The sequence below is a fragment of the Sporobolomyces salmoneus genome (genome assembly GCF_050403485.1).
Source record: "Sporobolomyces salmoneus JCM6883 DNA, S_salmoneus_JCM6883_v1_ctg6, whole genome shotgun sequence".
Classification (NCBI taxonomy): domain Eukaryota; kingdom Fungi; phylum Basidiomycota; class Microbotryomycetes; order Sporidiobolales; family Sporidiobolaceae; genus Sporobolomyces; species Sporobolomyces salmoneus.
Window position 1 is genome coordinate 350,284 of NW_027481157.1, and position 23,809 is coordinate 374,092.

At 51.7% G+C, this 23,809-nt stretch overlaps 8 protein-coding genes across 8 annotated transcripts; 3 read left to right on the forward strand and 5 right to left on the reverse strand.

Moving 5' to 3' along the window:
- Nucleotides 1–359: 359 nt before the first annotated feature.
- JCM6883_006686 (uncharacterized protein) lies at nt 360–2,502 on the reverse strand (the record flags this gene model as incomplete). The annotated part of the gene is made up of 13 exons (XM_076629707.1): nt 360–563; nt 622–734; nt 824–913; nt 988–1,065; nt 1,136–1,159; nt 1,227–1,337; nt 1,432–1,488; nt 1,553–1,637; nt 1,703–1,813; nt 1,882–1,937; nt 2,021–2,055; nt 2,134–2,146; nt 2,229–2,502. The coding sequence occupies 13 exons, from the start codon at nt 2,500–2,502 to the stop codon at nt 360–362; spliced, it is 1,251 nt and encodes a 416-aa protein (XP_076490334.1).
- A 417-nt stretch (nt 2,503–2,919) lies between these two features.
- On the reverse strand, nt 2,920–4,385 carry JCM6883_006687 (uncharacterized protein; the record flags this gene model as incomplete). Its single annotated transcript, XM_076629708.1, has 2 exons — nt 2,920–3,700; nt 3,763–4,385. The coding sequence occupies 2 exons, from the start codon at nt 4,383–4,385 to the stop codon at nt 2,920–2,922; spliced, it is 1,404 nt and encodes a 467-aa protein (XP_076490335.1).
- Nucleotides 4,386–5,802: 1,417 nt separating this feature from the next.
- JCM6883_006688 (uncharacterized protein) lies at nt 5,803–8,661 on the forward strand (the record flags this gene model as incomplete). The annotated part of the gene is made up of 13 exons (XM_076629709.1): nt 5,803–5,864; nt 5,973–6,138; nt 6,209–6,324; nt 6,396–6,898; nt 6,957–7,010; nt 7,076–7,176; nt 7,242–7,346; nt 7,418–7,454; nt 7,519–7,683; nt 7,754–7,867; nt 7,938–8,006; nt 8,198–8,395; nt 8,477–8,661. The coding sequence occupies 13 exons, from the start codon at nt 5,803–5,805 to the stop codon at nt 8,659–8,661; spliced, it is 1,875 nt and encodes a 624-aa protein (XP_076490336.1).
- A 696-nt stretch (nt 8,662–9,357) lies between these two features.
- JCM6883_006689 (uncharacterized protein) lies at nt 9,358–11,301 on the forward strand (the record flags this gene model as incomplete). The annotated part of the gene is made up of 1 exon (XM_076629710.1): nt 9,358–11,301. The coding sequence occupies one exon, from the start codon at nt 9,358–9,360 to the stop codon at nt 11,299–11,301; it is 1,944 nt and encodes a 647-aa protein (XP_076490337.1).
- Nucleotides 11,302–12,133: 832 nt separating this feature from the next.
- On the reverse strand, nt 12,134–12,909 carry JCM6883_006690 (HVA22/TB2/DP1 family protein; the record flags this gene model as incomplete). Its single annotated transcript, XM_076629711.1, has 4 exons — nt 12,134–12,305; nt 12,371–12,633; nt 12,708–12,722; nt 12,856–12,909. 4 exons carry the CDS (start codon nt 12,907–12,909, stop codon nt 12,134–12,136), a joined length of 504 nt encoding a protein of 167 aa, XP_076490338.1.
- A 929-nt stretch (nt 12,910–13,838) lies between these two features.
- CYC8 (transcription regulator CYC8) lies at nt 13,839–17,722 on the reverse strand (the record flags this gene model as incomplete). The annotated part of the gene is made up of 8 exons (XM_076629712.1): nt 13,839–16,273; nt 16,331–16,487; nt 16,549–16,641; nt 16,704–16,783; nt 16,853–16,952; nt 17,074–17,156; nt 17,222–17,425; nt 17,497–17,722. 8 exons carry the CDS (start codon nt 17,720–17,722, stop codon nt 13,839–13,841), a joined length of 3,378 nt encoding a protein of 1,125 aa, XP_076490339.1.
- Nucleotides 17,723–18,972: 1,250 nt separating this feature from the next.
- EDC3 (Edc3p) lies at nt 18,973–21,043 on the reverse strand (the record flags this gene model as incomplete). Its single annotated transcript, XM_076629713.1, has 6 exons — nt 18,973–19,202; nt 19,264–19,473; nt 19,529–19,838; nt 19,902–20,369; nt 20,431–20,601; nt 20,660–21,043. 6 exons carry the CDS (start codon nt 21,041–21,043, stop codon nt 18,973–18,975), a joined length of 1,773 nt encoding a protein of 590 aa, XP_076490340.1.
- Nucleotides 21,044–21,571: 528 nt separating this feature from the next.
- Nucleotides 21,572–23,758, forward strand: JCM6883_006693 (uncharacterized protein; the record flags this gene model as incomplete). The annotated part of the gene is made up of 7 exons (XM_076629714.1): nt 21,572–22,067; nt 22,123–22,431; nt 22,493–22,560; nt 22,625–22,735; nt 22,798–23,191; nt 23,257–23,537; nt 23,597–23,758. 7 exons carry the CDS (start codon nt 21,572–21,574, stop codon nt 23,756–23,758), a joined length of 1,821 nt encoding a protein of 606 aa, XP_076490341.1.
- Between the last annotated feature and the right edge of the window lie 51 nt (nt 23,759–23,809).

Consider the following 23,809-nt stretch of genomic DNA (forward strand, 5'->3'; position numbering starts at 1 on the left):
GGAAAAAGGGAAAAAGCTCGAAGTTTCGCTCAGCACTTTCGCAACGGCCTCTCATTTCTCCCTCGCACAGACACGCTGTCGTAGAGATGAAACTTGCGATACCAAACAGACGAAAACGAACGTGAAGAGTGAAGGGAAAGATGGTATAGTGGCTCACGAGAGCGCTGAGAGTAAAAACAAGGGGAGGAGATTGCGAGCGAGCGAGTGAAAAGCGAACGAAAGAGAGGAGGAGGGCGTGATACGAAAGCAGGTAAATAGTGAGGAGAGAAGGGAGGGGGAATCAATCCGTTCCAGTGTGGGGATCTAGAGAAAGCGAAGAAGGGAAGATCTAAAGAAAAGAGGGTCTGTTCGGTTTGTGCTTAGAAGAGAACGGCAGCTCCTCCAGCGACGAGAAGGGCAACTACAGTCGAAGGGAGGAAGAGACCGATCGCAGAACTGTCCTTGGTCGAAGAGTCGCTCTTCGAGTTTGACGAAGAGGGAGAAGCGGTCGTCTTTGCTCTGGAAGCGGAGGCGGATCCACTCGCCGATCCAGATGCAGATGCAGAGGCAGCAGAAGTGGTAGCCTACGATCGGACGAGTCAGTCGTCTCGCTTGTTTGGCAAAAGGAAATCGAAAACGTACAACTCCGAGAATTTCCGTAGATTGGAAAGTCTTGCAGTTTGACGACGAGGGAACGCGGGGCGTGTACGGCGGCGACTGCACTTGTCCCTCCGGAGACTGAGCCCAGGTAGACACTGTTGATCATGAGAGACGAGTCAGATCACTGGCGAAGGCGTCTGAGGTCAAAGAAAAGGAGAAGAAATTCTTCGCGAAGTAGTCTCACCTTGTCCGTTAGTGGTGTAAACACCTACTTCATCTTGAAGTTCACCGTCGCACTCAGTGAATTCTCCATCCTTGACAGCAGCAGGCATGTCTAGGGAAAAGGGAAAGCGTCAACAAACGAACGAACTCTTCTGCGGAAAAAATGAAGAAATCCTTTCGACTCACTGTAGTTGCAACCAAGCAAGTCGTATCGGTTTTGGCAGTAGTTGTGACCGTCGTTGTAACTAGGGTCGCAGAGTTTGACTGTTCACCGGGGGAGGTTGTCAGTCTTCGAGCATTCTCGCGCGATCCCTGAGACCATCACCCGACTCACAGCAGAAGTATCCAGCACCGATGACTGTGAAGCGAATGGTCGATCTCGTCAGCTCGATTCGAAAGCTTTAGCGGAAAAAAGAAAAACTGACAGTTGTTCCATTCGACGACTTGTTGCTCGGTTGAGTTGTCACCGGCAGGTAAACCACTCGAGAAGACTAGACCTCCGAGGGGGTTACCGAGGAGATCCGCTCCGTGGGGGTCTACGGGAACAGAAGCAGGAAGAAAGAGAGAAAGAGGAGGGCAAGCGTGAATTAGCGATTTTCACGAAGAACCAGAGGCATCGATAAGACGTACCGAGTTCTCCTCCGAAATCGTCCTTCGTCATTCCGAGCACCGTTTGATCAATGTAACCTGTCAAGAGAGAACGAGATCAGACTTCATAAGGACGAGGAAGATGAAGGCAGAAATTATTCACCAGAAATCTGAACGTAACCCTTCGTCTTCATCCATTGAAGACCGGTGATGGCACCAGCAGGGATAGGTCGGGATCCATGAGTGTCCTATCAAAGAAGGGAGAGTTAGGTCGTCGGTTCTTGAGCGGGAAAGAGGAGACAGCAAAGCTCACTTTGACACAGTAAGCGACAGTAGCAGCTTCCGAATCACCGATCGTCGAGAGGTCCTTGGGTCCTCCGGGAAGTCCCCAAAGACAGAAATCGTCGATAGAGTTGATGATGAGCTGAACGAACGCGGCGAAAACAATCAGTTGAGGTTCAACCTGCGAAGTGAATGAGTTCTCGCGCGTACAGTTTGACACTCGGAATCGTCTCCTTGCGTAGTCGAGTTACAGATGTTGTATCCAGCTATCAGGCAAACTTGGTCAGAGACGAACAACAACAAACGAAACGCGCGAAGATTATGATCAAATTGCGAAAGGAAGACTCACTTTGAGGACCTCGTTCCGATTTGTAAGGGTTGACTCTGCATCATCGTACACGTCGCTGTGCTGTTAGCTACTGATAGACGCGTCGAGAAGATAGACTACAGTAGTTAGCTCACTGATAGGGAACGGCTGCGAGAGGTCGGAAAAGTTGAACGAAGGAAGGTCAAGTCAGCGACCGCTTTCACGCGTTCCCCAGGTCATACAAGCTTACCAGAGAGAGCGGAGTAAGTGTATTCGGTCAAAGGTAGAGCGGTACCAGCGCTCGTCTCTGCGGCCGCGTTAATTTTTTGGGCTTTCGGAGTTACAGTCGAAGAAGCTGCTTGACTCGTTGTAGTCGCTGCGTGTTTGGCGGCAGGGGTAGCAGAGGGGGAGGAAGCGGCTTCTGCACGTCGAGCGATCGCTTGTCGTTGATGGGCGGGCGAGTTGGAGGCTTGTGCCGAAAGGGCGAGGGAAGAGAGGAGGGCGAGAGTTGATGCAGCTCGCATGGTGATGTTGTTCGAATGAGTGACTAGAGGTCGTAGGAGAAGGAGACAGCGGGAGAATGGAGGAAAAGGAAGAAGAGGTTCGAACGTTCGAAACGGTCGTTTCTTAAAAATAGGTCAGACGCGACGCTCCAAACATCTCTCGAATTCGAATTTGACCGACTCGCCAAAACATTCACTGCAGTACAGTATCGTGCGGCTTCCACAAGTCGAAGGAAAGAAGAGGCGCGCAAATTCACGTGAAAAGCTCAGCTCTCACGAACGAAGCTCAGATCGATGCCGCACACTCGCCAGTCCGCCTGTACAAAGGCAATCAAATCCCTCTCCAGAGCGGGACAGCTACATCCAGCAGAAGAGATAGGAATAGCGGGTCGCGATTGAGCGCAGACCCAGCTGATTTCAACGAAATATCCGTCCTTTTCAACCCATTTCCTTGAATCGTTTCCTCGACGCCTCTCTCACATCCTCCCTCCAGTCCCGCTTCGAAGGATCCCCCGCTTGCTGTCCTACTTGCTCGATCGCGATGAGAGGTCGACTACCTAATCCCGGTCTCGCATCTCTCGTTCCTCCTCCTCCTCCAGCTGTACCCTTGTCGAACGTCCTCGCTTCTATCAGCGTACCAAGCCCTATTCCTCGACTCTGCTTGCTCGGTGTTGATGACGACCCTCCTCCTCCTCCACCGCTCATCTTCGAGAGTAATTTCGCTCCTTTCGATTCACTCGTGAATGGATCGGGTTTCGAGGTAGTGCTGGAAGGAGGAGCGACGAAAGTCGAGGAAGAGGTGACTCCGGGGACCGAGAAGAATGGAGACGCTGTGGCAGACTTGTTCGAATTCCTTGTTGTCAACGCTGAGACGTTTTTCGACCCCGCATCTCGAGCCCTTCGAGCGGCAGCGCGGTTAATGTACGGAGAATCTGAGGTTTTCGCTGTCGTAGTGGGCTGAGGCATTGCCGTAGCGGTTGTCGACTTCGCGGAAGGTTTGAGGAACTTGTCTTTGAGACCTTTCAGCTGTTCCCGACGTTCGAACTCTTTCTCTTCCTTCGATTTCGTATGATACGCTGCCGGTATCTCTTTCGGTCCCGTTTCTGACGCCGGTAGGAGAGGGATGATGTTGGAGCTGTCGGAGGCGACGGTGCACGAAGAACAGGCGAAGGAAGCGTGAATATGAATTTTGAACGAGGTTGTCCCGCAGCGAAGGGTGCTGTCGATACAGAAGGAGTCAAGACGACTTCGACGGAGAGAGATTAAGAGAGGAAAACCCACTCGAAATGATGGAGCCGAGTTGGAGTCGATGCGATTTTCGGTTCTGATAATCTCGTTTCCTTCTTCTCCCCATCGCCCTTGACGAAAGTCCCATGCGTACTCCCGTTATCGACTACAGCCCAATAACCTCGACTCTCTACTTCCTCATCAATCGTCCAGAACAAGGTCGCGTGAACTTTCGAAACCGCCAACTCTTTCAATCTGATCCTCCTCTCGTGAGATCTGTCCCTCCCTATCGAAACTGGTTCGGCCGGATCGAGTACCGCAATCTTCTGTTCTCTCGGCAACACTGTCGAATTTGCTTCCTCCACGACGAGCCTCAACAGGGGAGCTGAAGCGAGAGATTCCCTTTTCAATCGTTCTTCTGGGCTCTCCTCCTCCTCCTCGTCGCCTGGCCAGATTTGTTCTTCCGGGATATCGTCACAGATTCCACCTTCGACTTCTCCTTCCTCCAAAACTCCCGTCTGACCCGCTCCTTCCGAGTTCACTGATGAATCTTCCCCTGCCGAAGAGTACTTCCAGCTACCGTCTGGTTGAGGTGCGGCCCATTGTCGAGTTGTCGAATTGTAATAGAGTGAATAGCGAGGGTCCCAAACCCACGCAGAAGTCGAAGCTGTCGTCATCGGTGAGGAAGTTGAAGGAGAAAAGAGTTTCGCCTCTTGTCTCCTTTCCCTTTACTTCGAATTGTTCGACACCGCGCTATAGCTCAGTTCACCCTCTTAGTGCTCGTGTGCTCTCGGTGAACGACCCATTGGCGACAGTTCTCTTTCCAAACTATCGGTCTTCGCCTCATCTCACCCTCTCGTCCGCTCTGACTCAGCTGCGTTCTAGTCGGTGCCATTGTCTCCGTGCTGATCTGCTTTGTCAGCGATCGCAGGCGTCATCCGATCAGAAATCTCGCTCGTGTCCTGTAGGCGGCTTAGTTCTCGGTTTTGGGGGTCTCTCCGCTGCTCTCTCGCTCGATCAGTCGAGACGAACCAAGCAGGAGCTCAGTACATTGACTTCAAGTAGGTGCGTCGACGCTCAGACGATGTCAAGCTGCTCTCCGGCGACAAGCTTACTCGTTAGGTTTTCGGTTTTCGATCTTTTCCGAACGGGCCCTCACGATTCGACGTCACGAGAATCCCATGAACTGAGGCACACCAGTACATACAGCTACAGAGACCGGATGTAGTGGAAGTAGTAGTCGAAGTATGCATGTGAGACGTTCGAAGACACTGCTCGTTGACATCGAAAGTTTTGCGAGTTGCAGTGCGCTCTTGAGCAAGCCTCGGCACGCCGCGACGTCGACTGTCACAGTATGTTCATCGTCGACCACCTGGAACGATCTTGTCGATGTGTTTTGAGCTAGAGGGCACGCAGAAAGCCGAGAGCTAGAGGTCTCGGTTTTGTTCAACCCCTCGTTCGAGGTCTCTGCAGCTAGACAAGCTCGTCTCGAGGGCTCGCCGTCCTCAATCTTTCCAGTGACACTTAGGGGCCTTGTGTTGGGCCCGTAGGAGAAAGAAACCACGCACGGTTGCTTGCAAGGATACGGAAATCGGGAAGTTTGGAATTTCTCTCGACTGAGTCGTTCCAACTCTACCGATCTCTACCGGTCTCTACCTGAGTCCTTCACATCAGAATAGCCGACGTCGCTCCTACACGTTCTTCATGAACCGATTTACTTCATCAATCTCGACTCTTTCCGCCCTTCTCCCTCTTCTCATACCCTCTCAAACGACCTTGCCCTCCGCACAAGAGCACAATGAGCTTATTGTATTCGATCTCACCGTCTGCTGAGTTGTCAAACACCCTTCCTCTCGCCCACTTCCACCTCGCCGATGAAGGTTAAATCAGCGACCAGTTCGATGACAGCTGCTTCCATAGTTGTACGAGGGGTTTCGCTGGATTGACAGTGTCGAGGAAGCTCGTCGTAGTAGGAGAAGCCGTGAATGGGCGAGAAGGAAGAAGCCAAATTAGTCGCCGTTCGAATTTCGAAACTCTTTCGGCTCTTTCCTCCTTCGCTCTCGCTTTCTGCAGCTGTCGACACCCTCTCATAAGATGTCCAACTACAAGGACTATTCTCAACATGCGCAAGTACCGCGGGAGACACAAGCAAGCCAGTAAGCTCAATCTTTCGTTTCTTTCCCTCGTTCCTCCCCCACTTTCCGTCCCGGCGAACTTCTCTCCATCAACAATCGAGCCCTCAGCTGACACTGTCGATGTCACAGTGGAGAAGAGAGCGGTGGAAATACTCGAGGAATGCCAGGGGAAAAGAACTACGCCGACTTGTCTGCGAGCGATTTAGAGAGAGCCGCGAAAGACAATCACGATCGACCAGTAGGGACATTCATGGGAGAGTATCATGTGAAGGGAAAAGAAGGACCGGTAGAAGCAGTGAGTCAAGCGAGAGCAGTCTCTTCCATTTTCGAGTGAAAACTGATGTTCTCCTCTCCTTTGTGTGCAGTACCTCGAACATGGTGCGAATCCGTTCGCGGGTGAAGCAAGTCATCCGCTCGAGGAGAACGGCCGAGGCGACGTGGGTCAAGCATTTGGAGGTTACGAGAATGAAGATGGATACTAGTTAGTTTGTATCTCCCTCTTCGCCTTTCATCGTCCTGTTGGCTTACTGGCGCTTGCTTCTCTCCCTGCAGTGCTGAAGCAGCTGGTCGCTCTTCATTCGGAAACGAAAAGAGACGCCACGAAGATAATGGACCTCGAGCAGGAGGCTACGACCCATCTCGCTCGAATCGACAGAACGCCGCAACAACCGAGATGAACTACGACCCGAATGATCGATCCTTCACGAACGATGTCACTCCTCGACCGACCTATCCAACCCAAACGTTCTATCGCAAATGTCTCTTGTTCGGCTTTCAAGCTGCCTCCGCTGCCGGTACGAGCGCAGCTTTCGGACTCGTCGTCGTTCTCGCCATCATTTCACATATCTATCGAAAAGTCAGCCCGTTCCACAAGGACCCGCCGAGACCTCCAGTCGAGAAGGATTGGGAGGAAAGGATCAGCGGAGAACGATTCTCGGGAAGGGCAAAGTACTATGCAGAATACTTTGGGTACGAGTGCGAAGATCTCGATGTGGAGACGGAGGATGGGTTCGTTTTGAGGGTTCATCATTTGATCTCGAAGAAGCACGAGAAACGTGAGACTCTCTATTCCTTTGCGTTCGTTAGAAGCTCACTCACATCGGATCAATACAGGTGGTCACCCCGTCATTTTACAACACGGTATTCTATCAAACTCAGTCACCTACAGTGAGTCTCGGAGCGTTACTCTTTGGTGGAAACTCAAACTGACGAGCGAGCTTTCCCGGTCGTAGTGGTCAACGAAGAACGATCTCTCGCCTTCTGGCTCCTCGAACAAGGTTACGACGTCTACCTAGGGAACATTCGTACCAATTTCAAGATGCCTCATCGACATGTGAGTCTCCCTTCCCGCGCGCGCTTCGTTTCGTTGCTGATCGAATCTAATTTCGCTCTCGCTAGTTCCCTCGAAGTGATCCTCGATACTGGTCTTGGGACGTCAAAGATATTGGAATGTATGATGTTCCTGCTATCGTCGAGTTCGTCTTGAAAGAAACTGGAATCAAGGTGAGGAATCAGAAAGATCAGTCTCCGCGCTCGCGGCAAACCGCTGACTAGTCTTTCTTAATTTCGAACAGCCTACGTGGATTGGTCACTCGCAAGGAGCGAGCACTAGTGAGTACTCTCCCTTGCCCAAGTCGAAACGATCAATCTGAGCTAACTCCCTCCCTCCGTGCAGTGTTCCTCGCCCTCTCTCGGGGAATCCGACCCGACATCGGTAACAAGATCTCCTCCTTCATTGCTCTCGCTCCCGCCGTCTATGCCGGTCCAGTCCTTCGAAAGTTCCCGTTCTCTTTGATGCGAAGATTCAAAGCTCGAACTGCTTGGAAGATCGCTTTTGGAGGTGAGTCGCTCCTCTATTCCTACCTTTGCCTAGCTGTCAGCTGAAGGTAAACGGTGGTGGTACCTCGCAGTGCGAGAATTCATCCCAATCATTTCGATAACTCAAGCTCTCTTGCCTTCCTGGTTGTTCGGTCACCTCGCTGCTGTCGTGTTCGCTTTCATCTTCGGGTTCCACGATCACAATTGTACGTTCCGAGACTATATCGATGGAGAAATGCGCAGGGAGAAGAGGCTCACAAGTTTTCGGTTGAACAGGGCTCAAACGTCAAATCCCGAAGTATTTCCGAACTGTTGCGGTAGCCAACTCGAGTGAACTTCTCTACTGTGAGTCTCGTATCTATTCGTCTTTCCGCTCTCGACAATGAGCGATAACTGATTGTGACCGGCGCCCGTTGCGCTCTCGCACCGTTTCGTCTCACAGGGTGTAAGTACTCCCTCTCCTTCTCCTTCTCCACAAACTCGGACCAAAGAAGAGCCGGAGTTGACGCTGACCCATACCCTTCGATGTTGCCTAGACATGTCTGTCCTCTCATACGATAACTGCATGTTCGATACTCGCTCGAGCGAACCCTGGTTCCCCGCCTCGTTCCCACCCCTCGCCGTGTTCTACGGTACTCTCGACACTCTCGTGCTCGGTAAACCTCTCGTCGAGCGCATCAGGAGTCATGAACCGAATGTGAGGATGATCAAAGCAGTTGCTTTGGAGAATTATGGTACGTTCTCCTTCTCTGACTGTCCTATGCTTAGACGAACTTTAGCTGATCTGTTTGTACTCTTGACAGAGTGAGCTGCAGGAATTTCAATCCGTAAGCACGAAGAAGTATTTACTGATTTGCAGTTCTTGGTTGTCGCTCGCAGACATCAAGATCCTCTATGGGCCTACACGGCCGTCCAGGAATGCTACCTCGGCATTCGAGATGTCATCGAGGAAACCAAGAATGGCTTTGCGCCCGTCGCCTCGTCTCGTCGTCGCCAATGAAAGGCAAAACGTTATCAAAGGTGAGCTTAATCGTTATCCTTGCAATCTCAATCGACAAGAGGTGGGAAGACTGAACTGTTCTTTGACATCTGGGACGCTCTAGTGTGTCTCTGTACCTTATCGAGCTCGAACGGGTCTCAATTAAGGATGTTTTATTTAGTATCAGGAAGGAACACAGTGCTCAATTCCATTCGCGAAGGGTTGTACCAGCTGTATTCTCTCACTCTTGTTCTTGTATCTATCTATAGTCATATCAGTATCGTTGTCATGTCATATCATCTTAGTCAGTCTCTCACCGAGTTCTTTCGCAACGAAACGAGATTCCTCGCGTGAAAACGGGATTTCGCAAGGTTTCGCAAGGTTTCGCGGAACGAATCGGCCAAAATGCCCGGCCCGCCGGAGGGTAGCGCCCGACACGATAGGAGGAAGGAAGTGATGCGTGCATGAGAAATAGTAGAGGCTGACAATTTTCGTGCGAAGTTGCGAAAAGCGAGGTCACTCTTTGTTTTCGTTCCTTCACTTTCTCGACTCAAACCCACAAACATCATTCCCGACTGTGCAAGCACCGTAAGACCCGGAAGGTAGTAGCTAGGCAGAGCTCGGAACCGTGAGTCCCCTCGACTAAGTTATCCGGACTTTCACGTCGATCTTTGTTCAACTCGAGCTCTTCACGCAGAAGTCTCCAGCGGTTGAACGATGACTACTCGACCATTCATCGAATATGATCCGCTAGCCCTATCGTCCTCCACTCCTTCTCTGTCTTCTCTACCCGAATCATCAGTCAACGATTCGAATCAACTCCCTTTCACTCCTCCTCCATCTCTACCGACTTCATCACCTGGATCCCCGGAACAACACAGTAGGAAAGGACTGCGCGGTGGAGGAGGAAAAGGAGGAGAAAGGTCTCGTAGCAGCAAAATGACGCCGTTCAAATCGCTCGATGGAAGCGGGAAGAGGGCAGGGAAGATGAGAGCAGACTTTACGAATCATGTTGAGGTATCGGTGTTGCCGGAGGGGGAAGGAGACGAGGGAGCGGTACCGATTCTACCGAAAACTTTCCCTGCAGTTTTCTCGGAGGACAGCGCGGACGACGAAGCAGGAGCCAAGGAGGCGAGGAGGAGAGAGAAAGGAAGTAAGAAGACGCCGAGGAAGAGGGTAGTATCACAGGAAAGGATCACGACTACGACGACTACTTCAACTTTGACGAGAAAACTTGAGAAAAATAAAAATCGGTATTCGACTTCGATTCTCGACGAGATGAACGACGACGAAGCTCTCAATCACTTCCGATCGTTACCTCGAGCTCGTTCTGAGTCACCGCAACAGCAAGGAGAATGGATTTCGCCAGGTTTCGTCGCTTCTTCAACAACTCCTGTCCCTCGCCGTCGACGTCGTCCTTCTACCGCTTCTCCTCGTCGTTCCTCCTCCCGTCACCTTCACAAGAAAGCTACACGTTCGTCATCCCCCTCGACGTCTCGTCATCGCTCGCATACCCAAATTCGTCGTCGCAAATCTTCTTCCTCTTCAGCTTCTTCCCCTTTCCATTCCAGCGCTCTCGTCTTACGTTCGCGACCTCTCCAGGATCCCGTCTCCGACTTTTCCCCTTACACCTTTCACGACGAAGACGACCACAATTATCCCCTCTATCCCTCACCCTTACCTCATCCTTTTCCCTCCTCTTTCCCTTCAAATTCGTCAGGATCCATTCCCCTCTTCCGACCCGTCATCAACCTCTTCACCTTTTTCCTCGTATCCTCTTTCTGTTGCTTCACCGTTTCAGCCGTGTTAGTCACTTCGTTCAGTCTGACTTTCTACGATGATTGCACGAGGAGATTGAGTGGGTTGAATAGGAGTTTGAGAACGGGGAGGAGGAGCATCGAGGGAGGATTTGAAGGGGTTAGGGAAGGAGTGGAGAGAGTACTGGGGAGTGCGAAAGGGAAGGTTGAGAATGCGGTTAAAGATAAAGCGACGGGTTCGAGCGGGAGAACGAGGGGAGGGAAAAGGACGACGATGCCGATTGTCTCGGAGGTGAAAAGTGAGGAAGAGGAATCAGAGATGATGGGTAAAGGGAACGCTCGTTCCTTAGAAGGAGGAGGTTTTCGAATTCGTCCCTCCTCGTCAGGTCCAAACTCTCCTCGTCGCAACTTGAACCCTTCCTCTTCGTCTTCCGTCTCTCCTCGTCACTCTCTCGCATCTACCTCCGAATCAACGCACAAAAGCGGTTGGGCAACCGACGAAGATGCCCTCCCATTCGAAGTTCCTCATTTGACTCCGTTCACTTCCCGTCCTGTATCTCCTCATCGTTCCCCTCCTCGTTCTCGTCAACCAACCTCTTCCGAAGCTCCTCACTCCAAACGACATGCGTCTCCTTCCCCTCCTCGAGCTACTCCTTCGTCGACGTCGTCGTCGAGTCTCCCTCCCCGCCCTCACCTCGCCGTTCTCCTTCCTTCCCTCTTCTTCGCCGTCGTATTAACCCTCGCGAAACTCGGTTACTCCTTCTACACGGCTCGAGAGAAGGAGAAACAGAGAATACAGAAAGAAGAAGAGGAGGAGGTTCGTCGTTGGGAACATGTACACCAACAGCAGCAGCAACAGCAGCAGAGAGGAAGGAGAGGTAGATCCCCGGCTTTTACGTACTAGACTCGAACGGAAACGAAACGTTACTATACCCTTCAACTCCAAAAGAGCGATTTTGTCGAGCTCAAGAAAACGTTTGAATTTCAGTTTTCCTCAGAATCTCCGTAGACTTCCCTTTCTTTCTCTCCGCTCTTTCAGTCTCTAGTTCGCCTTTATGTGCTTGATTCTCCCGTTTGTTGATGTTCACTTTCTGTTTTCTCCGTTGGTTTCTCCCCTCAAAAACCCTAGACTAGAGCTTCTCTCTCTCTCTCTCTCTCGTTTGTTCTCGTTTTCGCAAAACCGTTTTCTGTTCTGTTTCGAGAAGATTACTACCTGGAATCGTTACTTGTTCACTTTCTCGGCTTCATCTCTACCATTGATGGATCTGCGCTAAGGGGCTCGAGGGCTTGACCGTGTGGATCGAGGAATCGCTCGAAACTCACAGCCTTCGACGACTGAAATCACCCGCCCGATATTGATCACCTTCTTCGCTTCTTGACGGCAGTTGTACGTGGCCCGTGCATGAGACACTCGGTATGTCGTCACTCGACGATGGACCGAAAGCAGAGACGTCGCATCGCGGAAGAAAGAAACTTTGGGGTACTGAGGTGAATTTTCAGAAAGTAGGAGAAGAACTGAAGCTGAGGGTGTGGTTGGGGAGAATGAATAGTAGGGGTAGTGCTATAGTTGGACTAGAGAAGAGGAAGGAATCTTTGTACTGGAGGGGGGGAGAGAAGAGAGGGAGAGCAATGTAAGCAGAACAAAAAGGAAGCGAAGAGTCCATCATGAAAAAGGAGGAAGAGCAGTTGCTCCGTCTTTCACGGCGAACTAGGAGGAGGATGAACTAAGAGATGATTTATTGAGGAGCGGTAACGGACTCTTGAATTTGAGTCGTAACGGGGGTCGAACGTTTTTGGGCCGCGAGAGTAGGTTTGAAAACTTTGTCGTAGACGACGACCGCACCTCGGGTCGAAGGGAGGATGAGGTAGAGGATGAAGAGGGTCTTGAAAGTGAAGTAGTAAGGGAACCTAGAGGGACGCCAACATTCTCCTATCAGTAACGAGCTCTCAAGAGAGAGAGAGGGAGAATTTACCAAGCGACGATAACTTTTGAGAACGATTCGACGAAAGTGAAAGCGCCGAAGATGACCCAGTACGTCAACCATTGGATATCATCTTGGTGACCAGGGGATTCGAGAGCTTTGATCGAGAAGTAAGCGGGGAGAGCCCATCCGAGGAGGTTTGAGAGGAATCCGGCGGCAATGTTGAAGAATACGCAGGTGACGAAGACGGATGCTACTCCGATGACTCCGTACGCTTTAGGGATCGAGGTTTGTTGCTCGAGACGGTTGAGAGCCTATTCATGTGAAAATCAAAAGTTCGCAGTCAGTTGATGCGATTCTTTGAGAAGTAACAGGAGTGGGAGCATACAGGGTATTTCGAGAGCTGATCAAGAGCAAAACAAAAGTCAGTAAGCGCAGTAAAAGAGAGTATGGGAAAGAGAGAGAGAGAGAAACGGTCATGACGCCGAACTCCTCTTTCCCATCTCCCGAGTTCGAGGGAGAACGAGTAGACTCACCTCCTTGTCAATTTGAGAGACGTAGTATTCGAGTTTTTGTTGAGCGGAAGCCATTGTTGCAGATCTGTAGCGAGAAGAGTGAAGGGGAAAGAGATCGATGACGATAAGTGAACCGTTTTCTCTCGCACAACTCCCTTGTTGACCCGTTCAAGCTTCTACATTATCCTTCGATGCCGCTGCTGCTATCCTCGAGACTTAGTCTGTCCCCGCGTGTCGAGAGATGACGTTGTACCGAATTCATGTGTGACCAGATTCGAAAAACGGGGATCTTTGAAGCGGAACGGGAAACGTACAGAGAGACTGTGAGGAAGTAAGCGAGAAATCAGTGATGTGCTAGGCTGCAGTGCTGATTCGACCAGGTACTCACCAGAAAATTCGTGAGTGGGAAAGTGTCGTGTGAGAGAGGGAAGAGCGAACGAGTTGAAATTTCACAAGTCTTGTCCAACTCGGCGATTACAACCTCGTCGAATTTCGTTTTGACTGCGGAATTGTGTGACCTTCGAGAAGTGAGCCACGTCGATGAAACACGTCGGTAGTCTGGAGAATAAGCTATAACGTCGCGAAAAATGACTGAGACGTAGAACGAAAGAAAAAAAGCGTTTCGCAACCGTCGACGCTCGAAGTTCTCTGGTTCAGAGTTGTCCTTGTATGTCGACAACGACGACGTCCGGACGATCTCCCGTGTGTCTGGTCGAGAACGTATATCTTTGTGTATCGTCTCCGACCGCAGAGTGCGATACGAAACGATCTTCTAGGACTCTCGACGTCCGATTCGCGCGCATCTCGCCGTAGTGAAAGGGAAGGAAAGAACGAGGTATAAGTTGCAAAGGTTAGACTAGCTAGAGAACGAAGAAGAAAAGAGATAAACAGTAGATACATCGGTAGCGAGAGAAAAGGGGGGAATCCTTCATTCTTTTTGAACAACGGCGAAAAAACGAAAACGAAACGCAGGAAAGATTTTGAGGGTATTTACAGCGCGGAACTCAGGCCTTGACTGCTGACGCGTCAGTTTCTTTGCCCTTCTCGACTTGATCCTTGCCATTCTTCCCATCCGTCATCGGTACATCAGCTCCTTCTTCGATTTCTCCCTCTTCGGCTTCCTCGTTCTTCGTCTCGTTCTTCGCCGCGGGACGGGGAGGCGAAGGTTCGACGGGCTCATTCTTGCTCTTCTTGAGTTCGGGTTGGCCGTCCAAAGTAGTAGAAGTTTCACCGCCGCCGGAAGGAGCCGAAGGACCGTCGAGGGAGGAAGGGAGAGCTCGTTTCCGAGGATTCGGTGAGACTGGGTTCGATTGAGCCGGTACAGTTGAGGAGAAAGGAGCAGGTGGAGGAGGAGGGAGAGTCGCAGGAGAAGAAGTCGTATTCGATTGAGGTTGAGTCGAAGCTTGATTCGAATTTGCGTTTGGAGCTGGAGCGGGAGGAGGAGGAGGAGGCGGTAACGGCTGAACACGAGGAGTCGGTGTCGGTAGAGATGCGGGAACAGGTTGAGTCGGGGTATTTCCAGACGCCGCCAAACCCATCAAAGCGTCGACTCCCTCGTCGTAATCTTCATCGACTTCTCGTTTCGGCGCGACTTGACGTAGAGGAGGAGGAGTCTGGCGAGAAGAGGAAGAAGAAACGGGAGCGGGAGGAGGTGGAGGTGGAGGGGGTAAAGGTCGACCAGCGTTGTTCGTTCCGTTCAAAACTCCGTTCAAAACGGCAGCAGCCTTCGCGGCAGCTTTCTCCTCTTTCTCCTTTGCAGCCTTCGTCTTGCGTTTAGGAGTCGTCTCGGCACCTTCTTCCTTCGCTTTCGCCTTTCGACCTCCTCGAGGTGTCGATTCTTTCTTTTCTCCATCTTCTTTCTTCCCTCGACCTCCTCGACCTCGCCCGGTCGTTGTTGTCGGTGCTGCGATGACAGGAGGTGCTGGAGGAGCGATCGGTTGAGGAGCAGAGTCGACTACAGAGGCTGGATTCGGGACTGGACCTCCAGTCGAAGTCGAAGGTTTCCCGCTCGAAGTCGTCGATCCCGAACTCCTTCTCCTCGCCATCTCTTCTTCTCTTTCTCGCTGTTGGTGATACGCTGCTGCTGCTGAAGACGACGACGCAGACGAATTTTGCGGCGGTTGAGGAGGAGGGTAGCCGTACCCGACTGGAGGAGCGCCGTTTTGTCCGTCGAAGTAGTGACCTCTCCCGTTCGATCGATCGTAAGGATAAGGATGAGGGTGATGACCGGGAGGAGCGAATGGAGGGCCGTGTGACGAATGAGAAGAACCGGGAGGAGATCGTGGTGGAGGAGGAGGCATCCGACCATGAGACGATCCGTTTCGATGATTGTTTCCGGCGATGTGAGGAGGAGGTCCACCTCGATGACTTCTCTCCCAATCCATCTCGTAAGGTCCATGTTGTTGTTCACTCGGAGTGCGGTGGTTCGAAGGAGGTGCGGTCGGACCGTGATGGCCTTGAGAGAGATGAGACGGGAATGGGTAAGGTCCTTGCGCCGAATTCGAGTAACGATCGTGAGGTGCCGAGGAAGAAGGATCGACTGCTGCTCGAGAACGAGGAGAGGGAGGAGAATTCGCTCGAGAGTGAGTTCCGACCATCTGAGCCGGTCTGTCGTGAATATTCTTGATTTGAGGAAGAGTCGAAGAAGCTGCCTGTCGATTACCGCTCGACGACGGAGGAGGAGGAGGCCCGGACGCAGAGTGAGTTCGAGGAGATTGATCGATCGTGTGAGAATGAGGATGAGGGTGAGCAGGAGCGTGAAGTCCTCCCGAAGCTCGTCGAGAATCTTGTTGCTGCGCCGCTCCACTCATTCTTCGGTACGGATCCGTCGAGCGAGGTCGAGAACCGGCAGTTCCAGGAGGACCTCCTTCGAAACGATGACCGTGATTCATCGGAGGAGAACCCCCATTTCCGTTTCCAGTTCCGTTGACGCCGGTCGGAGGACTAGGTTCTGAACCGAGTCCAGATTGTGCGAGTGCTGCAGGGGCTCCTCCAGTGTTCGTGGCGTAGTTCCAGCTCGACGAGTTTGGACTGATGTCTTTCGGAGGCGGAGGAGGACTGAGTTGAGCGTTGCTAGATTGGTGTTCTCGAATTTCGCGAAGACGTTGACCGACAACTTGATTCGAAGGGTCGAGCTGTAGAGTTCGTTGATAGGCGTCGATTGCGTCCGTCATTTGATCGTTGCAAGCTTCGTAAAGTGCTCCGAGATTGAACCAAACTTCGGCGAGGTAAGGGTGAATTCGAATCGCTCGAGAGTAGGCGTCGAGGGCGTCGTGGAACTGATTGATGTTGTAGTAAAGGACTCCGATCGAACACCAGAATGCCGGATTCTTGCCATCTCGATAAACCGCTTGTTGGTAGGCTTCGTACGCTTTCCCAAAGTTGTTGGTCGTCATGTACGCTCGTCCGAGCAGGTACCATGAGAACGGGTCGTTTGGATCTGCATAGAAGGAACGTGAGCTACCGAAAGAAAGAACAGAGTACAGCAGAAACTGACCTGATTCGAGAGACTTGGTGAGAATCTGCACCGATAATTCGGGAGCGTAGAACGGAGCTTGAGATCGATGATAGAGTCCTCCGAGTTGCTGAAGTACCTTCGCGTGAGCAGGGTTCTCTTGCAAAACTCGTTCGTAAGATTCTTTCGCCGCGATGAACTGCAAGGCGAAACGAGTTCAGTCTATCGAATCTCGACCGACAACAGAAGAAAGTACACACGTCTTGCTGTTGTTCGTAGACGTGACCAATTTGAAACCAGATATCGATTTCGGTTAGAGGACGAGGAGGGTTGTTGAGAATGTATCGGAAGCACTGTTTTCACGAAACAAGGCATAAGCGAGGAGCTGCTGCGTGAGGAAAGAAGTCCGACTCACCTCGAGACTTTGTTGAGACTTTCTTTGCTGTTTGTAGATGATACCTAATCGGAAGAAGATTTCGTTCGACTTTTCGAAATCTGTTATTTTCGAACAGAAAGTTGAGTCAGAAGTCTGCGTCCAAGGACAGTCGGGGGAGACTAGCTCACTCGGATCCATCCTGATTACGCTCGAGAAAGCTTCTTCTGCGTGTTCCAACGATCCGTATCGATCGTAAAGAATTCCTATTCCGTACCACAATTTTGGCTCCTGAATTGAAGCGAATCGAGCGAGCAGGTCAGCACTGAATGGACGAGAGAAGTGGCCTTCGCGCTCGGAACGTGTTTCGAGGCGAGGGAGAAGAAGAAGCGACAGGAAAAAGTGGGCTCACATGAGGATTCGGCATGTAGTAAAGCGCTTGTTGATACGAGGAGTAAGCCTTCTTCAGGTCGTCGATCATGAGATAGCAATGACCTGACAGAACGTCGAGGCGAACCTGAGTAAGTCACAAGTCTCGAAAATTGACGGAAACGACTCACCGAGTGCTCCCCAAACGTCCCCACTCTCCGGTGCGATTCCAACTACCCTCCCAAAGTACTCTGCTGCCTTTTTGAACTCTTCTTTTGATCGACAGATGGCGGCGATTTGCGAAAGAGCGACGACGGAATAAGCGTTGTGTCGAAGTGCGTTTTCGTACGAACCGACTGCTCGTTCCAAATCTCCCATCGCTTCCGCCGTTTGACCTGATCGTCGTCATCGTCAAGGTGAGCTCGGCAACCAACGATCTTGCTCGAGAGTGGATTCTTTCGCTTACCGATCTGCAGCCAAGTCGCTTCCGATTCTTTACCCAGTTTGATCAACGAATCTATCCGCGGATGATGAGCTACGGCATCGGCAGCGTGATTACGTTCTTGACCCATTGCGAGAATCTGTAGAACGGAAGGACCTTGTTGAGGAGGACCTCCTGCCATGCTCAGAGGGGGAGGCGGAGGGTTCGCATGGGGATTCGCGTAAGCGCTCGTGGGAGTTCCTGCCGACATTGTTTGACCTCGATGTATCGTCTGATGTCGGGTCTCTGAGGGCGGAAGAGCGGGGAGACGATCGAAGGTGTTTGGGAAGAGGAAACAATAGATCGGCGAAGAGGGGAAAGGCCGGTCCTGGCGAGTTCGATGGCTTTGGAACTGCGCTGTCTATCCAAGGGAAGAAGTCGCTTCTGGCCAGAGGGAGGGAGGAGCCGGGTCGAGTTGGAAGATCTCCTTGACACGAATCCTTGCCGAGATGGGACCACCGGGGAACGAGAGAGGCTGAAAGGCGATGGGGTACCGCTCCTATGTCGATGCTGTTACCTCGGTACGATCCGAATCTATCCACTAGTTGTTGTGTATCGAGAGTAGAAACGACTGAGAAGCAGGGCGAACGGGGAGAAGAAGGGGGAGACTTTGGCGCTTCCAACTTGCAAGTTTCCTTTCTACTTTCCGTGCCTGGCCCTGACCAAAATTGACCTTTTCGAGAATTTCGAAGTGTTCAAGTTCTTCTTCCGCTGATCAACTCGACTGCGCACAGTCCGCCTCGCTTTGTCCCTCTCTCTCACAGTGCTGCCTCTCTCTGACCTCTCGTCGTCCGAGCCTTCGATCGATGATCTGCCCCGTAGCAGAGGACCGCGACAGTATGTGACCGTTTGAGTCGTCGGCACAGCGCAACGTGAAAGTTCGCAATTCGAATTCAATTGTCTCGAAAGTCGTCCGAACTTCTTTTCGACGACGATCGTTCTCGCTTCCCTTTCACAATTTGTCACAGTGACCACGACACTTCAACGTTTCAAGAAGCTTGTTTTCCCGTTCGTTTCGACCTCGCCTGATCTCCCTTTAACTTTCCGGAAACCCCCTGCTCATCAATCGAACGTCCTTTCTCATTTGATGCGCGAGGACGAAAGGGAGAGAAGTTTTAGCGTCGATCGGTGAAGAAGACGAGGCTTGCGAGTGAAAATGATGCTCGTTTCGACACGTTGCAACTCCGAACCCGGTCGCACATCCGCGAGAAGGGTTTCCCAGGGTTTCTCGTTTGAGGACAAGTCACGACAAAGTCTGTTCTTCGCAAGTGTTCATGGACGGGTGTTCATTGAGCACTTTGCTTTGTCGCAAGAGATGTTTTGCGCGGAAAGAAAATACAGTTTAAAACTAGAGAAATAGGCTCGAAGAGCGTGGTCAACTTCTCGCGCGACGAAGGGAGAAAGAGAGACACGAGCGGAAGAAGCTTCACTCACTTTCGAAATATTGTAAGCTGAGGGAAGTTAAGTACGACCGTCGATTGAAACTCTGACAATACCCTCTCCTCCCCAAAGCGCCGTTTCAAATTCTTCCACTCCGATCCTCTCCCAGATCGAGGGAGCAAAGCCGACGTCTGCGACGAAAAGTTGAGGAGAGATTTCGAGATTCGAAAGGAGTGCGACTGCTCCTGGTCGAGGAAGTGCTCGAGAGAAGATAAATGTGGGAGTGACGAAAACAGGCGCGATGGAAGTCCCTGAGATAGCGAGAGATAGTGAGTGAGGTCAGTCGTAAAAAAGAGATTGGAGTCGACTGACCTTCATCGTGAGAGATTCCAAAGGGAACATCGATACTGCAAGTGATCACAGCCGCATCGAGACGATTGATCCATTGAGCGGCGGCAATCGAGAACTCTGACTTGCTTGTTGTTCCGAGGGAAGGGGAAGAGAGAGAAGAGGAAAGTGACGACGACGATGCCTCGGAGTCGTTCAAAGCTTCGATCACGAGGTTGAACGTCGGCGGTAGATCTACAGCACGCTTGTCAGCGACGACATTCGTGAGCGCGCCTTGGACGACACTCACCGTCAAGTTCCCGTACAATCCTTCCTCCCGAAGAAGATAAAACTCGCAAATTTGTTTTGAGCTCTTCAGTCTTTCCATCCTCGACCAAGGCGACGACTCGACAACCCCTGTTCGCCAGGAGGATACCAGCGCGAAGAGCGACGTTCGACTTCTCGCAGTCGGTGCAGAGGAGGAGTACCGAAGGTCGAGATTGAGGAAGACAGGGAATCGGGAAAAGGCCAAATTTAAGGGCGAGGTGACTCAGCACGAAGGTTGTTAACTGGTATGCTGCGAGCTCGAGACGTTGCGAGGGTGAGGGAGAAGATTCGATCTGTGGGATTGACGAGTAGGGTCGGTTCAAAGTGTACGCGAGAAAAGAAGCAAGAAAGCTCACCTCTGCGATACTCAACGCTTCCTTCCACTGCCTTAGCTTGACTGCAGGTACGGTGATTCCAGATTCCGTCATGACCGGTCCACGTTCGTTTTCATACTCGTACCCTCGATCTTCCTCCTGATCCAGTTCAACACTCGCTACCCCTCGCTCGAGCTCCTCGACAGTCATCCCGCGTTTCTGCTGTACTAGTTTCGGTACAGCTGCATCTTCCAAGGCGACTTTGCGATCGAGTTGCTGAGCTTCGAGTTCTTCGACCGTCAGAACTGATTCGGACGGGAGCAGCTTCGATTGAGGGGTTCGGTTCGAGTTGCGGTTATGGGCGACAAGTCGAAGGGCAGGATCGATCGTATCGTTCGCCCGAATATTCTCGAATACGGCTTTCTTGTTGAACGATTGAAGCCCGGCGCCGAAATCGAAGTCTTCGTCGAAAGAGTCGGCAGCAGAGTTCGGTTGATGATTTCTCCGTGCCTGTTACATCGAGATCAGTCAAGTTGAAGCTGGTTAAGAAAGAGGGATGGAGCGAAAGTACCTGAGGAGCATACGATTCTGCTTCGTCTCCTCCCTCTCCATCGTCCCATTCGGCGTGTGGTTTCCCTCTTCGATTATGGTTGTTCCCTCTTGCTCCTCTTTGTCTTTGCGAACGAGGAGTACTCGGTTTCGGGGAAGAATGAGGGGAATAATTCGAGATGGGAGCGGAATTCTGCGCAATTCGAATTCCATCACCTTGACATCGAATAAGCGAAGTTCTCGGCACTTACATCGAAGTCACTATCTTCTGCTTGCCAAGGTTGCAACGGTCTCTGCTGCTGCCGCTGCTGGGAAGATTGAGAGGGAGGTTGGCGAGGAGGAGGAGGAGAAAGAGGAAGAGGGGAAACTGGTTCTGCCTTCTTGACTGCCAATAGTTCTAGTCCAGCTACTTCGTTCCTCCCAAAGCTAGCCCGTCGTTCGATCCGAGTGCCGTCTGAGGTAGTGATTTGAGCATCCACTAGTTCGATCGTTCCAGCTCCTCCATCGACGCCGGCGACGATACCTTTTGCGGTTCCTCCACCTCTGAGTTGTATCAGGACTGGCAAGCCAACGAATGATGCCGCCATCGAGTGAGAGAGTGAAGTGTTGATGAACAGAAACAGTTCGAGCTTCATCTTCTCCTTTCGCTCACGATCCGCTAACAGTCATGGCGACCTCCGTACACGGAACGACTCGCGCACTCTCTCACTCGTCTGTCCCCATCGAGTACTCTAAGGCGCGAAGATCCAGCAATCAAACATTCTCCTCGTCCCTCTCCTGGACAAAGGATCGCTCGACTGAGGTCAATCGAATGTAGGTTAAGCTGCTTTGGATGGCAGCATGGTGTTATCGCTACGAGGTCGAAAGATGGGAATGCGAGGAAGCTTCCGCGGTCCGGACTCTTATTCCCACGTGAATCGGCGATAATGTTCGATCAAAAAGTAAGGCATTCGTCGCGTACTCGTTGCTACACGTCTCTCTGATCCACCACTTGAACACTTCTCGCGTCTTTCTCTTTCTCTTTCTCTTCATCACTCTTCCTCGTCTCCCGCGCCGGCTCGCTTACCTACAGTCACTCACTCTCGACAGTCCTTCGTTCCATCAGCTCACTCACTCTCCCTTCCGCGCGCTCCCTTTCTTTTCCTCTTGTCAACTCTCGAAAGATGCGCTCTTTCGCCCTCTTATCGATCCTCTCCTCCCTCGCCCTCGTCTCCGTCGCGAACCCAGAACCATGCTCCGACCATCCCGGAGTCGTCCATGCACCTGGAGAATTCGGAACACCTCAAAAGATCGGTACCGCCGCGAAACTCTCTCTTCCGGCTCACAAATCGTCAAAGTCGTCCAAATCCTCCTCGTCTTCCTCTCACAAGTCTTCGTCGAAGCACAAGAAAGTCATCAAACACGCAAAGAATTCGGCGACCGCGAAGAAGGAATCTACGAAACCGTCACACTCTTGGAATCACGGTTCTTCTGATTCTTCCTCCCCTAAGAAGAAAAAGGCCATCCCCAAGGTTCAACACTCGTCCACGAAGACGGTGATCGACGGAGCGAACAAGGCGGTCGATCAATTCAAAAACGCTACGCTCATTCCCTCTCCCCTCGCTTCTGCATTGGCCGAGGCTGTCAACCAACAACTCAAACCTACTAACGTCGCCACTAGTGAGTACAGTTCTCATACCTTCGCTTGCTGGAGCTGACTCTCCTCGTCGAATAGTTACCAAAACCGCTGCCCACCTCTCGACCGCAACTTCGACGGTGACTCAGGTCGCAAACTCGACCATCGTCAAGCTTGAACCGACGACGATCGTCCGTGTCATCACTCAGAACGTTACTGAGATCCAAACCTCGACGCTCATCACCTCGCAAGAGAGCATCAACGCTGCTCTCGACATCAAGAAAGCGATCGATTCAGCTCTCGCGGCTGCCAACCTCACTCAATCGTCCCTTTCGGCATCGACCTATGCTTCGCTCGAAGCGTGCTTGTCGACCGTTCTCAGCAGCGGTGGACTACCCGAAGGTTACTGTGCGAATGTTCTCCAACTTTCTCTCTCCCTTTCGCTCGACTGATCATCTCGTTTCGATAGCTTGCTTAACTGAAAGCGGAAAGGACGGATCCGAGCTTGAAAGTACTCTCAACACGATCCTTGAACAGGTGAGTGTTCTCCTTCCGTCGTCGTTGCTCTCCTAGCTAGTCCTGACGTTCGTTCCCTCGTCAGTTCGTTGGAATTCTTCCGAACACGATCCTCTCGGCCATCTTCGACTCGGTTACCCCCCTCCTCACTACCCTCCTTCCTCAATCTGAGCAAGTCCTCGTCAACCAGATCACCGTAAATTGAGCATTCTCCTCTGAAGACGAGAAGAACGATCCTGATTTTCTCCTCATTCACAGGACTCGATTCAATCCGTAATCGCATCCTTGAGTGGGTCGTCGGTTACCGCATTGGAGCAAGTCTCTTCGTGCTACGCCGATGCCGTCAAAGCTGCCGGAAATTCTTCGACTCTCGCTTGTTTCACGAAACCAGGAGGAGCCGCTTCAACCCTCGAAACCGCTTCGAAATCAGTCCTCCAGCAGTTTGTCGGTGTCCTCCCTGCGTCGCTCACGACCGCCGTCGAAAACATCTTGACCTACAATCTAGCGAATTCTTCGACTCCCGATCAAAAACTTGCTGGTCAAGTCGCAGCTCAGATCTCGAACGCTATCAATTCGGTGTCCAGTGCTCTATCGGGCAACACTGTCACTCTCGCCGAAACGCTACAAAGTTGCGCATCCGAGCTCATCGCAAGTAAGCAATTCTCATCCCCCTGTCGATCGATCGGTCTCACCAGTCACTGACTAAATCACTCTTAGCTGGTAACGCTACTCTCGCCGAGCAATGCATCAAGGATTCGAAAGCTCCACAAATCTCGCAGACGACAATGCTTTCGATCGCTCAACAATTCCAAGGTTACCTCCCTTCCTCGTTCTTCACGGATCTCGTCGACTACTCGACTCCTTACATCGCAAACTTTACCGCGAACGCCCACAACCTCACTCAAGCTCAATTGAATTCGGAACTCGAAAAATTCTTCAACAATGGAACTTCGTACGGAGCTCAATACGTGACGTGCATCTCTGAGGTTCAACAATGCGTGAGTCTCCCTTCTCCTCGTTGCATGCTAAGGCTCGAGCTGAACCTTTTCGTACCTAGGTCACGAATGCGATTGTCAAGACTGGTTCAATCGAGGCCGTGTGCCCTGGTCCTGTCAAGGGTTGCTCTCTCGCGAAATCCTCCTCTTCTCGATTCGCAAAGAGGAGTACCTCTTCTCGGTTCGGTTTCGGAGGATCGATTCGTTCAGTAACGATCTACTAGACTTTCTTCCTTTTGCGTCGATGCGCTGGCGCATCTTTCGTCTCTTTTCTT